This window comes from Melitaea cinxia, chromosome 8 (assembly GCF_905220565.1).
Source record: "Melitaea cinxia chromosome 8, ilMelCinx1.1, whole genome shotgun sequence".
Taxonomy (NCBI): domain Eukaryota; kingdom Metazoa; phylum Arthropoda; class Insecta; order Lepidoptera; family Nymphalidae; genus Melitaea; species Melitaea cinxia.
The window spans coordinates 8,858,726-8,877,084 of NC_059401.1; the positions used below are offsets into that span (position 1 = coordinate 8,858,726).

The window sequence follows — 18,359 nt, forward strand, 5'->3', positions numbered from 1 at the left end:
GAGTTGCCACTTTTAAACACTCGCCTTGTCTTACGGAAAACAGAGGTTCGAGGTTGTTGGTAAAAAAATAGAATTTCCGTGATGGTCGAATAAATAAATACTTATTTTGTTTTAAATCAGTTTTACTTTTGCAATAATTACATAAAATACAATATGTATTACTGTGTCAAGAATAAGTATTACAGTATCAATAATAAAATAATAACGATTCGATGAAATCAAGTATTCGATTTTGTGATCATTTTGTTATTTATATAATTTTGACTACATGAAAGAAGTTTGAGACGTTCGAAACCATTGCTTAAATTACTTGTCATTGATTGTCTTGTTTACTAACATTATAAATATGAAGAGTTTGTTTGTTTGTTTGTTTGTTTAAACGCGATAATCTCAGTAACTACTGGTTGAAAAATTGTTTTCGTGTTGGATAGTCCATTTACTAAGGAAGAGTACAATGAGGCAATGCACAATTTGTCAATGACATCATTTGATTTCAATGAATATCTTAAAATCTTAGTTTTAATTTTTATTTTACTCTTTAACAATATAATGGTCACGAAAAATTAAAAGTCGATTTAATTGCATTGTTATTAGCCGGTATCCTTACGAATGAAAACTAAGACAATATCCTATCCTATTGACAAGGCAATTTTATGAAGCGAAACTTTGTCTTTTATAGCATTTAATTGAGACACCTCATTTAAGCGACAATGTAAAATCAAATGAAATCACTAAACGTCGTGCCGCACGCCGGTGTAAGTCGCCCGGGTTGCACAGTAACGGTTTGAAAAATCTTTTAGTACGTTTTTTCCTCAAATTAACGCGGGTGAAACCGCGGACACAGCTAGTCATCTAATAAGCTGCCACAACCGCGGATGTACCTCGTCAAGAAAACTTCTCCAGTTCAATTTGTCTACGGCTTTCTTACTCCAATTCCTGACACCAAACACTAACCACCTGTGCTTTGGATAGCCGCGACTCCTGTGGCCTTCCATTCTTATCACGACACCCAAATTTTCGTTAGGTAAATTTAAGTTTATTTTTCAGTCGTTAAATCGTGTAACAAACATAGGTATATCCTCCATATAATTATTTCATGGAAAATGTACGCATAGGAACTGGCAACACAGTTATAGTAAGCTGATACGGTTGCGTACAAGTGTGTTCTAATGAGTGTAAATGAGCCGTTGAAGCAATCAGGTTGAGAAGTAGACTTCGTTGAGAAAAACATTTCTTGTTGTTATATCCATTCGTGACTTCGTGCTCTAATACTTGTTGTAATATATATTTTATTTCAGATTATTTTCCATTAATAGAGTTTTGTGAAAATATATCGCGCTTTCACTTATGCAAGTAATTACAGACGCATATTTTCTTCTTTTTTTATATTGTACTTAAATACTTATTTTGCTAATTATTATTTTTGTGAAATAGATGTACATACAATTACAACAGTGCCCCATAATAACAGATATGTAGGTATTTCGTGTAGTAAAAAATTTGTAAAAACATGCTCTATCGAAGGGTTCATATACAGTTATACATACTTTAAAGCGGAAAGTACAATAAAAAACTAAAATAAAAAACTCTACCAGCTATATCTTTTACAACTGCCACCCCTTCATAAACTCTATAAAATACTATATGTAGTCTTACTAAAATAGTTTTATTAAATCTTCAGCTTAAGGCTACCCGTGCGTTCAAAGCATCCGGGTTTCAAGCTAATCAGATCGAATACTAGCCATCAGGATAGTCAAATCTTAGTGGCGTTGATAGCTCTCGCAAATTAACAGGGCAAATAACCTTTAATAATTACATGACAATCTTTAAACTATGTATCACCTAATTAAATGTAATGTTTGTTTGCAATAAAATAATTAGTAAAATACATTTTATTTATATTTTCTATTTTAATTTACAGTCTATTTTCAACAAGATCAACATGTCAGTCCCAATCTACCCTAATAACCATCGACAATTCAAAACTATATTCTATCTCTACAAATAAATAAAATTGAAGTGTCTATTTGTAATATTAAAATAACCGCTTTTTACTAAATGCATATGGATGTATAAATGGTACATATACCAAAATATTTTTTTTTAATTTTTGTCTGTCTGTCTGTCGGTCTGTCTGTTTGTTCCGGCTAATTTTTGAAACGGCTGGACTGATTTTGACGGGACTTTCACTGGTAGATAGCTGATGTAATAAGGAGTAACTTTGGCTACTTTTATTTTAGATTTCTTTAGGTTACTCATTTCGACCTATATATATATGTATGTTCGGGGATAACTCCGTCGTTTATGAACCGATTTTGATAATTCTTATTTTGTTGGAAAGGAGATATCCCTAGTTTGGTACCATGATAAGAAAACCAGGATCTGATGATGGGATCCTAGAGAAATCGATGGAAACTCTCGAAAATCCGCATAACTTTTTACTGGGTGTACCGATTTTAATGATTTTAAATTTGATCGAAAGCCGATATTTACATGTGGTCACATTTAAATTTCATCGAGATCTGATTACAACTTTTGGAGTAATCTTTGATAATGCGTATTTACTTGACTATTTTTTCGTCTATCTGCGTTGTATTACTTGTGGATATAATTGAAGTCGGTTTTTCTTCGTTTGCCTGCAAACACAATTATTAAAAGTCAAATACTCAAAATATACAACAAAACGTTCATGTATGAATTATATGCTACATACCTTTATTGTGTATGCGCAATGCATTCATTACCCATGACGGTCTCTGAACCGTGGTAAGAAGCATTATTTCGGTTCTAAGTTTCTGTATTCAGTTTTCAACTTAAGATTGTGTATTCAGGTAAATAATTCGACATATATATTAAAGTATTATTACCCGTATAAATTATTGAACATGTAAATCAAAAATAACGTTATACATGAAAAAACATTTATTCGTATAATAATAGGTACATATATACATATACGTACATACATATTTAACAAAAATATATATATAATAAAAAATATATATAATAAAAATATATATATATAATTATACATACATACATATACGTACATACATATTTAAAGGAATATTACAAGAAGCGTAATTTGCTATTTAAAATTCACGACAGTATAAAGAATGCTTTGTTTAAATCATTACATTATAATGAACATAGCAAACAAGCTGACGATTTAACGCAACTTGAATTGTAATTAATTGTTTTGTAATAGAAAAGTCGACTAGTGTTTTTTGTTAATTGTATATCCTTTGTTTAAAGATATTGATAATTTTTATATATTAGGTATTGTATGAAATAGTTTAGTAACAATATAATTTAATTTTTTTTTTTTTTAATGTTTCAGATACCTATCGACAGACATGGAAAATCAAGATCGTTAAGTCTACGCAGTATATACTTAAATGAGCCTCCAAAAGTTAGAACATTTCAATTCAGTGATCTTAAAAGTAGAGAAAATTCTGAAAAAAATCTAACAACAGAAACAAAAGGAAATAATGAAGTAAAAGAAAAGTTATACTTTAAACCTTATACGTCACTAATACCAAAAATGAGTTTAACTACAGAAAAAGTATCTGAAAAAAATCCACGCATTTTAGATTTGAGAGAAAAGTTAAATGAAATATCAAGAAAGCAAGATTGTAACGTTGATAAAGTAACTAAAGGCCTCATTAACGATATAACACAACATTTAGTCGATGATAAAGAGGGGGATGAGTCTGGACCGTATAGTCTGTTATTCGACCTTCAAACTAACCCTTCGACATCTTCAAACCAATTGAGAACAGATTCATGGAACTCAAAAGGATTAGAAGAAAGTGTTGAATCCAATTCACAAAGCTTTAACAGAGTGACCAGTTTGCCTAACAAAAGCATGGAAAGACTACCAAACGTTGTAAATTTTGATGATAAACCATTGAAAGAATTCGAATATTCATGTGAAAAAGAATTTAATTATTTACCTAAAAAACCATTTTGTACTCAATCCCGATCAGATCTTTGCCTTCAATTAAAATCGCATATACATTCTCGAACTTACGAAACGAACTTGTCTCCGAACGATAACTCGTTGACGAAAAATAACGAGGAAAATTCATTAGATGATAGCTTAGGTATTCTCACACCTGATCAGATGGATGATATATGCTATTTAGAAAATGCCTTTTCTCCAACTGTAGAAGGATTGCCGATATTTTGTGACAACAATGATTATAAAACCTCTTCAGATAACGGTGATACTCCTTCTACTGATAAAACGGACAGTAATTCAGCAGCTTCAACAATTCAAAACGATGGTTTTGAAAATATTGGTAACAGATGTAACAAATTAAAAGACTCTTTTGCACCAATAGCCACAATAGATGCTATAGATCCGATCATCAATGAAGATAGTAATTTTAAAGCATTTTGCTTTTCCATTGAGGAATCGTTAGAACAGGAAAAGAAGTCATTAAAAGATGACGCCAACTTATCCAAGGAAGATATTTCTAATTTAGTCGAGGAAGAATTTTTACCATCTATCCATGGTAGCATTTTGGAGCCAGCTAGTTCTGTAGCCGATACGACCGTTAATTTAGAAATACCTTTAGATTGTAAGCACGGAAATCAATTAGGATCGAATCGGATAGACCAAACGCCTTCACCTGAAGATTTACCACTTGATAGTTCAGATCTTAATGGTGAAATAAGTACATATTCACAATTTTCTGCTTCTACTTTACATGACTCGCAAACCTATTCGGATAGTAAAAATGATAAATCTATGGAAACTTCAAAAGTTTCTAATAGTTTTATTACAAGCATAACAAGTATTACAAGTTTGGATGGTTATCAAGGAGATGGTGAAATGTCTAGACCTGTAAGCAGAAGTGCCGATCATAACGTTGGACCAAGGGAAGATGCCAATGAAATGGACTGGCAAAATGTACCTGTACCAAGAAGAGTTGATCCCATGACAGACTCTGATTTCTTTACGGAAAGCGACGCTGACGGATTAGAAGAACATATGCAAAGAGGTGATCGTAAAGCACAAGTAATCGATGGCGCACTTTATGGTGGCAAAAATATGAAAGGAAATGCTCCTTTAATTGTTAATAGAAGTGAAGATTCTTGTATGGAATCGAGTGGTGTTTATACTGATTTTGAGAATCAACGTGCGTCACCTGTCTTTTTAAATGTTATTAATGATATGTCTCCAGATTCTACGACATCTACACATTCAGAATGTAGTCAAAAAAGTTCTGGTTGTGGTAAGATTAATAAGAACTGCTTTACTCCCATAGAAGACGCCCTAGAAGAACAGAACTCAGATATATCTCACGTTATTGATGACGAAGAAACACCTAAAAATACAAGTAAAAGAAATTCTCTTAATAGCGTTAAAGATGCAAGGTGCGTTGAAAAAGGCAAAGAGGAGAAAAGAAGTTTTACCCTAAAAAAGTATAAAATGCCTAAACGCGACGTACCTAGTAAGTTAAAAACTATGCTAGCTAGTAGAAAGACTGAAGTAAATAATAGTGTACAAAATAGTCCAAAGGCAGTAAAAAAGCCGGATAGACGTGAAAATTTCTTGAAGAAGAACTCTATGGACATTAAAACAGATTACAAGACAAAATCTTTCAAAGATATAAAATCAAAAGTGGATTGTACCTTCACGCTACAACGATCCCAAACTTCGTGCAGCGTCACCAGAATGCTAAGCTCAAAATCAACAAATACTAATACGAAACCTAAAAGGTAATTTTTTAAATATCAATATTTATGTGTATAGAAGTACATGTAAAAAAATTAAATCTTTCTTCTTTACAATATTAATATAGACAAATAAAAAAAATGTTCAGAAGGATTACACCACAAGTTTATCCATTACGACAATGACTTAATTACTGACATTAAACTTAGTTTTAGTTCAACATACGTTTAAAGAAATATATGAAAATTTTTAATGTTCCTAACTAAAGAATCTCATTACTTACAGCCGACATATACGAATGCGAATGGAGTTGGGATCAGCTAATGGCAGTGGCAAGAGCAGCTTGCACAGTTCTCAGAGCGACATCAGCGCAACTAGCACTCCTATGGGAAAACATTCAACCAACCGCTTCCCTTTACTAAGTAAGTACAACAAATATGATTTATATAATTTTGACCTGGCTCTCCAACGTGTTTACCTAAAGTTAGTAAATAAGTCCATTTGCTTGCAAACGAAAAATAAAAACTCGACTTCAATTACATCAACTTTGACATGTAATATAATGTAGGTAGAAGGAAATAAAATTAAGGTAAATATGTATTATTAGAGATAAATCAATAATTGTGTTTGCTCGCAAATGAAAAAAAAAACCGACTTCAATTACATCGACAAGTAATACAACGTAAGTAGACGAAAAAAATTAACAAACGACCTAGTCTTCTCTACGATATTCGAGGGTTTCCCTCGATTTGTTTGGGTTCCATCATTAGGTCCTGATTTCCGTATCATGGTACACTTGGGATATTTCTTTTCCAAAAAAAATAATTATCAAAATCGGTTTATAAAAGACGAAGTTATCCCCGAATGTATGTACATTAAAAATATAGTAACCTCTTCCTTTTTTGAAGTCTGTTAAAAAGTACTCTTCAGATCTGGATCAAATAAAATGGGAAAACATGACAAGTGCCAGCTTTCGATTACAAAATAATCATCAAAATCAGCACTCCCAGTAAAAAGTAGACGAAGAGGTAGAAGAAAAAATAGCCAAGTAAACATAGAGTACTCGTTAGACCTCAATTAAAAATTAAATAGGACTAAATGACAAGCGTCAGCTTTTGTTTAAATAGAGAATTATTAAAATCAGTACATTCACTAAAAACTTATGAAGTAGCACACATAGAAATACAGTTCAAGTGAGAACCGACTCCCTCTGTTGAAGTCGGTTATTAATGTACTTTATATTGAGCGCCTTATCGATTTGAAAGAGCAATGGTTTCTTCAGAAGAAAATTCTATGCTAAAAAGTAAGGTCGCTTAGACCGAATATAAAATCATAATATAAAAAATTTCGATCTTGCGGGTACATCGCCCCATAGCTTAATTGGCTAGAGCACCGACACGGTCAGTCGAGATGCAGATTTGATCCCCGCTGGAACGGTCGATTTTTGATATGATATTTAAAAAAAATGTCTAAATAGTAATGTTAATGCATTTAAAGATGTAGGGTAAATAATTTAACTTAGAAAACATCTTAACTAATTTTATTATAATTTATTTATTTTATTTATTTAATTAGAACCATAATATCATTGATACAATAAAATAAATTTAATAAAACTAATGTGAAAATAAAGGACATCCATTTTTAACGTAGACAAAATTTTACCTTAGGGTAGGTTTATAAGAAAACTTTTTAACCGACTTCAAAAAAGGGGAGGTTACTCAATTCGACCGTATACTCGTATATATATTTTTTAATGTATGTTCGGGGATAACTTCGTCGTTTATGAACCGATTTTGACAATTCATTTTTGTTGCAAAGTAGATATCCCAGGTGTGGTACCATGATAAGGTAACCAGGATCTGATGATGGGATCCCAGAGAAATCGAGGGAAACTCTCGAAAATCCGCATAACTTTTTACTGCGTGTACCCATTTTAATGAGATTTCATTTAATCGAAAGCCGATGTTTATCATGTGGTCACATTTAAATTTCATCGAGATCTGATTACAACTTTTGGAGTAATCTTTGATAATACATATTTACTTGACTATTTTTTCGTCTACCTACGTTGTATTACTTGTCGATATAATTGAAGTCAGTTTTTTTCGTTTGCCTGCAAACACAATTATTCCAGTCTTTTAATATATTTATTAATTATGATAAGGTAATTCAAAAACTATGTCATATAATTACAAAATTTGGTTATAAGTGTATTGCGTGCGTTAGGTCTACAGTCGTATAAAGTCCAATTGGTGATAATCCACTCAGCTTATCAACTACGTCCGTCTTCGTCCCGCGTTCTAAGCCAAGTGCCCGCTAAGTGATTCGGCCTGCTTTTTATTTTACTACCCCCACCTGGACAAGTCACGCGGCAAAGCGCACGACTTGTTCAGGTAAATTGTCGAACTACCCTTTATTGTAAAATCTGTCTTTAATGGTTTTAAATACCCGACGATAACTATAATAGTGAATGATTACCCTTACAAGTGTGTATAAGTATTAGAAAATTGTATCAAATACGAGTACGTTTATTATATCTATATTTAATTCAATAAATTATAGACACATACTTTACCTGTTCTAAATTGCAGCGCCACCTAGTAGCTGTAGTTGTAAATCTAAACCGGTCAGAAACCCATATTATAATAATTATGAGTAAATACACAAGTATAGACAATTTGTTTAATAGCTATTTAAGAAGAGTTCATTGATATACAGTATAGAATAATATATAGATAATTAAATATATTGTATGTTTTTAAGCCTTATTTTGGCAATATACACGGAGATAATTTACTATGTGGCATAGAGGATGATAATAAAAATATGCACATAACATTACGTTAGTAAAGGTAAAAAGATATTTATTAGTTGTTTCACTGTCGTCCAGTTACAAAGTAAATTAATTACTTCGATTTCGTTAGACATTATTGATGTACCCATGACGAAAAATCAATTATAGAATAATTTGTTTCGTTTAAGCCCTTTAAGCATTGTCTCATCTCATAAATAGACCGCACTAATGTTGACTAGATGATAGCGTTATTTGGAAATAATTATGACGTTTGTTATGGTAGTTATTTTACCGCGATAAAACTAACATTAAAATGTTGTTTAAAATAGTGCGAGTCTTCTCAGTTTAGCTTTATTTGATAAATTTGATTTAAAAATTTTATGTAACGGTCTTTCTTACTAGTTTTTGATAGGGTTATCTGTATGCATAATGTATTTTTCTTTTACACCTTTAAGCTCCACTTTATCTATCAGATTATATAATTTACAACGTGTTAATTCAAAAGTTGTAATTTGTTAGTTGAGGATAAACGAACCCTCAGCTTATCTCCTACTGATACAAAGCCAAGAGAATATTATTAACCTATGCTAGGTATATTTTTATCAGTCACAGGTGAAATAAGCTCTAATCTTCACGACAATAAGTCAGTAAGCTATTAAGATGTAATCAGGAATAAAAATCTGGTATATTATAATCTGGTATATACATAAATATTTTTTATTTATTCTATATATTTTTTTCTCTTTATTGGGAAACAAACAGCACAAAGAATACAATTAGTTCATGAGACATTAAATAAATAATAATCAAGTCAACAAAGTTTCCACTTAAATTCTTGAACATAAAATACAATAAAATATAGTTGTACATAGGACGTATATATAACATTAAAAAAAAAACAAATATATATTATACTAGCTGACCCGGCAAACGTTGTCTTGCCGCTAAACGCTATTAAGAAATAGGGGTTGGTGGTAGAAGGGTGAAAATTTAGGGTTGTATGTATTTTTTAATGTTGTATCATAAAAAAATAGAAATTAAAAATTTTGTCTAAAAAATAAAAAAAAAATTAGGGGTGGACTACCCCTAACATTTAGGGGGATGAAAAATAGATGTTGGCTGATTCTCATAGATACCGGATAAGCACAAAAAATTTCATCAAAATCGGTCAAGCCGTTTCGGAGGAGTATGGCAACGAAAACTGTGACACGAGAATTTTATATAGATAGATAAATCGAACACTACTACATATTGTTTTATGCATTAATTCATATTTCGATTAGTTTTTTCCCCCTTTCAATAAGTATTTGTAATTATTGAACCCACTGCTGAACAAGTCGATGTCATTATACCGGTCGTCATAGACTTTACATGACCTTGCTAGAAATGAGTTGCCACAATACCTTGTCCGAGTGACAGAGGGGAGAAAGTTGCTCGGGATCTTGTGCAATAACTGGGGCACCGAAAGATACCCTACTAAGTAGGTACTGAGAGTCTACCAAACCATTAATTAATTTGTAGAAAAAAAGCTGATCTCTGTGTTCTCTACGATTTTCAAGGGAAGTAAACTTAGTAAAACAATCAGATCCAAATTTGACTTTCAACATTTTAACGAATTTATTTTGTATTCCTTCAATTATGTCTATGTATTTCTTATATTGAGGATTCCAAACGGTAGATGCGTATTCCAAATTTGATCTAACATATGCATTATACAGCAGAATTAAGGTCTGAGCATTTTTATAAACCATCCCTTGCCTAAATATAAAGCCCAACATTCTATACGACTTGGTTGTTATCTTGTCTATATGCTGGTCAAAAATGAGCTTGCTATCCAACTGAACTCGCAAGATCTCTTACCTCCGTCAATCTATGTGTAGAAAAGTCTATGTGTAGAGCCCCAGCTGTGGGATATTAACATTAGACTATCAATTAAATTAAAATATTCTAATGTTTACGCGAATTTTACTCATTTAATAAAACACTTTTTTCGGATTTTATCGCGGTTTATTGTTAACTTTTGATTCCCGACGTTTCGGATACTTTACAGCAACCAGAGTCCTCCCGTGACCATGGTTGCTGTAAAGTATCCGAAACGTCGGGAATCAAAAGTTAACAATAAACCGCGATAAAATCCGAAAAAAGTGTTTTATTAAATAAAATATTCTAATCAAAATTGGACTAGATAACTAAAATAAATTTAAGTCGAAGTAAATAAGTATACATATACTTATATTATACATAGATAGTATTTAATATTATAAAAGTTTTATCAATATGCTGCGGCATAGCGAGCTTAACTCACGCCCGGAGCAAAATACCTTCCGGGGCCCTTCATTCGAAAACCAAATAATTGTCCCTTAATCCCGAGATGGTAGCGTGGAAATAATACTCTGGGATTATGTTGTTGCAATATAAAATACTTCCTTATTATTAAATTTGTTAACTTTTTCTATGATTATATTTTCTATGTTTTTTTTTATGATTTAGTATTCCGAATTTCTAGTTTATAAATTTTATCAAAAAATTACGGATTTAAATTTTGGTTAATAGGCGGCACTTATGGTACAGGGAAAAAGTTTTGACCACGGAAGACAAGGCGTAAAAAAAAAAATTCGTTTCATACAAATAAAGTGATAGTAAATGTTCCTGATTAGTTGTTTGTTTCTGACAATCAGCTGGGGCCGTGCAAATCAATGTAAAAGGTCGCTAGAGAAGTGACACGAGGAGGACCGCATGGCAACTGGCATTTCCTCTTGCCCGTCTAGTAAAGTTACTGTAGAGTGTAGTCGAGTTGGCTCGGCAGTCGCCGGTGAGACGCGAGCCGGCGCGCGCCGTCTGCGCCATACTGTCGCGTTCGTGACGTCATCGTACTACACGAAAAATCAATGGTTCCCCTCCGTCCCTAAGGTTAACCGCATACCGCATTTTTATCAAAGGAAAATGTGACATATGCTAGTGAAGTGCTAAAAACTGCAGTTCAATGTCAAATGACCAGATAATGTTAAAAGGCAGCTCCTCATGTGAACGGTTTTATTTTATGTACCTGTTTTTGTGTAGTGTCATAATTTTAGTTAATAGTTAACTTGAAAAATCTATGTAATTAAATACGTTTTGTAAACCTACATCATTAAATTCATGCTTAATCTCATTTTCCTTAACATAGCAAAACGTAATATTTCAATAATAATCTATAAAATAAACTATTAAATCGAATATTTCAGCTGTTATAAAAATAAACGGTTAACCGTTACGTAAAGATCGGCAACGTCATATTTAAATTAAATTAGTATACTTAGAAATAAGCATCTTGACAACGTGACAATTCTGATTGCAACGTGTTTACTATTGTATAATTACATCAACTTTAATATTTTTTGTTCAGTTTCACTTTTTGCATTAAGAAACAACTGGATAAATAATTGTCTTATTTTAATTTAATATTTAGTTTTTCAAACCGACAGTATTCTGTTGTGAATTCCAAGTCCACAGCAAGTTCCGTTTGTTGTTTGTTTAGAAGTTTCGAGTTGATGAATAGATTTTATTTACGTTATATATATATTAAATACAAAGTATTATTTAGTACTTAATATGTCTATCAAACAAGAGTAAGACTTAAAAGTTGATACACTTTATGTTATGTTTAAAAAATAATAATCGAAGTATACTTTTACAAAGACTATTGATAAAAACAATATAATTGTATAATGTGAAAGTTTTACTGTTAAACAATAAGAATAACTTTTTTTTAGTATTATAAGCAGTATATCGATATCAGTTAAATAGGTATAATATAAATCTCCTCGTCAAATAAATGTTAGGAAACTCACTAAACGATTAATATCAGTTGCTTACCTCTCAATCCAATTATAATCAAAAGTTTTATGCCTACCTTTCACTATATGACTAGCCATGTAGATCAATCAACACGCAAAAACGTATGAGAAGCGATAGAGCGTTTTGTATAGAAAATAATTTCTCCACACAGTCAAGTTTATCCGAAAGTCTAAAGAATATATTTTAACTGACAAAATAACAGTGTTGTGTCATCAAGAGTATTAACTAAATCTCAAGACTGACGTCTCAAATCTTATCATGAAATATTATCAATCATTGAGATATAAAAAAAATACATGAAGACATTTAAAGTTATCTAAACTTAATATTTACCCAATGTCAAACTTTGAAAAATGTCGAAGTTTTACTAACAAAAATAGTCCGAATATAACGTAAATAAATGCTAGTAGTAATTTTATCTTGCTTAATTAAATGATCTAGTCGCTTATTACATTTTTTGCGAATTCATACGGTAGCTTGTAATGCTAATTTATATGGGCAACTATTTTAAAGTCTACTGAGAAACTTAAGAATTGCTGTTTGCATAGAAATAGGAACTACAACGTTGATTAGCCATAAAGCCCGCGGCGTTAGTATAAAATGGTCTAATGGTCTAGCAGGCAATGTTCGCGAGTGAAATCCGCTGGAAGGCGATGCAGTGTAACGGGTTATTCTCGTCGATGGATTTGTTGACGAGCCGAGAAACGTTGACCCCGTCGGAAAGGCGAAACTGAATACACGGTGAACTATCGAACCGATTAGTAGGCTTACGATTAGTTTCCTTATCAGCTGTCAAATGTTTAAGATGTCGATTTATAATCAATTGTGTCTGCCTACAGTCAATTTCTGTGTTAACATTTATAATATGATTATATTTTAAATCTGATTACTTATTATATTCTTTATTTTTGCGAGTTCTTAATATATCAATCATCTCAAGGATTCCGTAGCAAAAATTTTTTAAATAAAATATGGTGAGATTAAGGGTTCATTTTAGACCTGCTTGTTTGTTTTTCAAACTATAAGCTTTTCTATTCTGATGCTTCTAAAATTACTACCTACACATATAAAATTATGTGACTTACACAGAAAGTGTAACGAAAAATAAACAATAAAAGTATGCGGGTCAGTTTTAGGGGTCAAATCGTAGAATCAGAATAAGTTTCTAAAACTTATTAACTGTATCGTGAGTCAGGCTTGTAGTGGCTTAAAATAAATTTAAGCAAAAATTTATCAGTACATCTACCCTCATATTTCCGAAACGAGGTACTATTTTTTAAACTCTCTGATGATGGCATCCCAGAGAAATCCAGGGGAATCTTCGAAAGTCATAGTGACGACTAGTACCTTTGTTTTTTTTTTTGTTTATTTACGTTGTATTACTTTTCGATGTAATTGAAGTCGGTTTTTTTCGTTTGCTATTTAACACAACAATAGTAATGACAATATTTCCTCGTATATAATATATAATATATAATGTGTTCGACTCCTAACTGCGTTCCTTCAATTGTGTGTGTGTGTGTGGAGGGGGGGGGGGGTTTTGTTGGTGTAAAATATCAGGTTTCACGTGTAAAAAAATTTTAGCTCATTTTTAAACTTGACTGTTTAAATAGACGAATTACTTTAATAGATTCGTTCCGGATGATACTTTTCGTGAGTACGTAAGCACGGCTATAATTTACAACGAAAAAGATTCTACGAGAAATAGAATTCGTTTCCATATGCGGTTCTTTAGTTGTATACGAGAGTTAGTGTTAATATTTCAATTTAGCGACTTATTGTAAGGCTAAAAAAAGTAGCATTGATCGGTTATGCAGAAGTACCTTGTCAGAGTAGTTCGTATATTAAGGCAAAATATGAAATCACATTTGTTGTTAGAACTTACGAGTATCAAAGAATACCTATTAAGATATATGTTTAAATTTTCTTGTGATAAATGTGATTAGTTTAAGTCGTTTCTCTACCAGGCAGCGTGTTTCGAATTTATACCTTGCATCTAAATTGCAGTATTGAGTCCTTGTATAAATTAAGTTTTAATTTAAGTCATGAGACGCGTACGCATTTTAATACATACCTGCGCTGACGCAACACTCTTTTAAAAATTATATATTATATACCTATCTCTATAAACATTGGGTACAATTTCAAGTAGGAAATTCCACAATGTTTTACCTTTACAAATACCAGTTTAAGTGACGGATTGAGACAACTAATTATTGCTTGTTCGAAATAAATCTTTAAGATTTATACGAGTAGATACAGATAAATAAAATTTGTGTACCTACTTTTAAACACTTAAGTAATAAAATAACTAACCGTCTAATTTCGACGTAGTAGAATATCTTCACAAAAGTGTCAAGCGACAAAGAAATAGTGTAAATTGAATATTCAAACATTAATGTCCGTGACACGTACACAAATGTAAATTCGCAGAATATGTTAACAAAACGAGCATATTATGCTTAGAGATAATTGTGTAAAATTACTTCTAAAAGCAACTATCACTCAAGAAACATTTATTTATATTTTTTTCTCCGTTGTAAAATTATTATTCATTACTAATTTACACTTAAGAATAATGCAAACTAAGCAACTATTACTGTTAATTGTTTATTTGAATACGTAAAGCTTCTAATTTAAATAATCATATAAATGACAAGGTTCCTACTCGTTAAGTCTACCACCACATTACAAATATAATGAAAGTAAATAAACTTGTACTTGTCAATGTCACTCGTACTGTACGTACACACCTGCAGTGGGCGAAAAAGTTGAGGCATGGTGTTCTACTCTCCATAAACTACTCGGTATACGATTCCTGGAATCTGGTATAATTATCCAAATGGTATCTAAAAATACATATAAACTATAACATGACTCAGAAATATGTTATGTATGTAATTATGTAGATCAATAACTATCAAACTGATTTAATTAAAAAGTAATCAAACGTCAATAAACGAATTTTTATACTCGTATTTAACCGGTCATGTTATGATCGATTACCCAACTACGTTGTGAGCTATACAAATATGTAATAGTAACGAAATGTATCACAGGTCAAACTGGCAACCTATTGTTGTTTAATAGAGTACTATGCTAAGTAGATTTTTAAACCATTAAAGGTATTAATTATAAATAAGAAACGTACGGATAAAATTTATTTATGATTTAAACAGCTTCGTTTGTGTGTATTCAATTTTTTATTGATTTATAATATTATATTTTAAAAATCAACATATTCTCGACTTGTTGATTTGCTAAATTTTAAAAATATATTTTATGTTACAAAACCTCAACATAGGCAGCATAGAACAAAGAGCTAGCTAGATTTAGGCCCTGTTAAAACCAGCCGTATAATATAATCATATTTTGTGTATATGACACAATCTTTACAAAAAGTGGCGTACCTAATAAAGTCAAGTAATTACGATTATTGACCAAAATTTTAAATTATAATCATTGTGTTACAGAGATCAATATTTTAATGTTAAAACTTAGTACAAAATTGTTATTTTTTTAGGTTATTATGTAATTAAAGTTAGAGAAATTTTAAGTTTGTGATTATGAAATGTTATCATGCCATTTTTTTCGTTGAATTTAGTTTAATTATGTATTTTATGATGAGGATAGAAATTCAACTTCAACTGAGCTTACACTAACTATAAATGAGCTTTGTTAAATCTATTACGATTTATTTGTTATTTATATAACTGGTCTCCGACCTCATATATAAAAATTAATTTAACACCTCACCTTTATAAATTTTATTAAGACCCTTAAATTTATTAATTTTGGTTTCTGCGTATATTAGAATGTGCAAATAAATGTAAAATCGAATAATAATCATTATATTATTTAGTTATAATTGTTGAAGAGTTTATAACATAAAATTTGTCCGATCACTATTGCAATTCACGGACGTTACTTATCAAACATTGCAAATGTATTTATTTCATGACGTAAGTGTTTGTGTACATAAGATATTCAATAGTTTCCAAGAAACAGCTTTTAGTGGTATAGGATTTAATATCGGATCTTTTCAAACATGTAACTTAATAATGTACGAAATAGTATATTTTAAAAATAAAAAATAAATCTCCTTGCATAATAAGATTACACATTTTATACTCTTTAGGTGATTTTATACTCTTTAGGTGATTTTATACTCCTTAGGTGAAGCAAACCATTGTTTCATCGTGTGAACTTTGTTGTATGTGATATGTGATAAGACAGACAAATTGAGTTGGTTTTTATTTTTTATATTACATGTATGAATTAATTGTTACAATTGGGAAAAAGATAGAAAGATGATAATAGTGGGATAAGATTCAGAACCATGATTACTTGTTACAATTTTTTTACTAAGGTTTTTATACGTGACTCTTCATAGACAATGATTTGTAGAAAATAATAATGTATGATTGTTCCTAGTTATCATAGTGTAGGATTACTTAGGAGAGATTTTGTTTCAAGAATTGGACTAGAACGTTCGTTCTAGATACCAGGAGCAGCATAACAATAAAATGGATACTACTGCATCCAGAGAGATCCAGAAATGTATGTACGAGCACTTTTTTTGGATTGGTGACCGCAAGAAACCGGTTTCGATGTAGTATACAGGTGATTGCTATGAAACAGGTTCCAAATTGTTAACATACTATGTAGATAAACGGTGAACGAACCGATGCTGTTAACCGTATCAAGTCTACTTTTACATGAAGGGAAGTCACGGTAAAAATAATTGGGTGAACTGCCTGCTACTTGTAGTTACAAATAAAACATGATAAAAATACTTCAGTAACAACGTGAAGCAAATAGTAATGTAGGTAATTAAATAAAGCAATATTTAATATAAAATTTTTTAAATATAAAATAAATCAAAACAACAATGATCGTTTCTAAATTATTAAGTACAGTAAATAAAAAGTAATAACATTCGATACAATGAATACAATGTGTATAATAAAAGTTTACAGATACGTCTTAGATACCTACTGTGTAATTTAACTGTTATATGGTATGCCCGCGGCGTCGCCCGCACATGTTTTACTATTGTTTTCACGTAGGTGTAGGAAGCCTTAATAAAAAAGATAGGATGGTTATTTAAAAAATACTTCTGTAAGAATTAAAATGAGAAAAAATGTGAACGTACCTATAGGTAGTTTAAGAGTTATCTAATGATACATTGAAATCCGAATATAAATTAGATAAGATACAAGATATTTATAAAGATAATGCCTGCCTAACCAAACAGGTAGATGGATATTTCTATCCAATATTTTATAATCTTTGCAATATTCTAAAATGTACAGAGGAAAAATTTGCAATTTTATTAATATGTACAAATGTTTGGAAAGCTAAGTGTTTTCGCTAAAGACAAGTATTTATTTTCTTTTTGCATAGATAATTCAGATTCTCTCTTCAATTTATCTCACTGAATAACTTAATGTCAGTATTTGTTGGACTGGAAAGTAAATAATCTATTAACTGTCTTCTTAATTATTGTTTTATAGCGCAAAACATGTTGGTTACTTCTTATTTATTTCTTTATTATTGCATTGCAAATTAACGACAATGTTTATTACGATAAATAAAGTTTATGCTGTCGAAAAGATTGGATTTTTTTATTAAAGCAGTAAATTTCGATAAAAATTATAATAATATGCTTAAATGTCTGAAAGTAAGTTTTATGTCAAGATATGAACGTTGTTAGATATCAAAGACAGGAATCAAAGGAGGAATGTACCGTTATTACTTACGCTGATTTTTTATTATTATTACATGTATCTTTTTGCTTTAATGATAGTAAACATACCCATTCATTTAATTTAAATTTAATAAGATTTTTAGTGAAATTAATTACTGACTGAGCAAATTTAAATTTAAGCATAAAGATGCATTAGTGTAATTTTGTTAATTAGAATGATTTATATGACAAGAATTTATCCGATCGTGGGACCGGCGACGGTCATACCGCGTTATTTTTGAAGATGTAATGTTTGTAATTTTAAAGGCTTGGCTGTTTATGCGCACGCT

At 30.9% G+C, this 18,359-nt stretch overlaps 1 protein-coding gene across 1 annotated transcript in view; it reads left to right on the forward strand.

The window, feature by feature from the left end:
- Positions 1-3,331: 3,331 nt before the first annotated feature.
- LOC123655571 overlaps positions 3,332-18,359 on the forward strand; it is a 71,627-nt gene continuing 56,599 nt past the window's right edge. Inside the window, exons 1-2 of the mRNA XM_045591339.1 lie at positions 3,332-5,730; positions 5,972-6,108. Coding sequence (XP_045447295.1) covers positions 3,332-5,730; positions 5,972-6,108 — 2,536 coding nt within the window. The remainder of the gene's footprint in view (positions 5,731-5,971; positions 6,109-18,359) is intronic.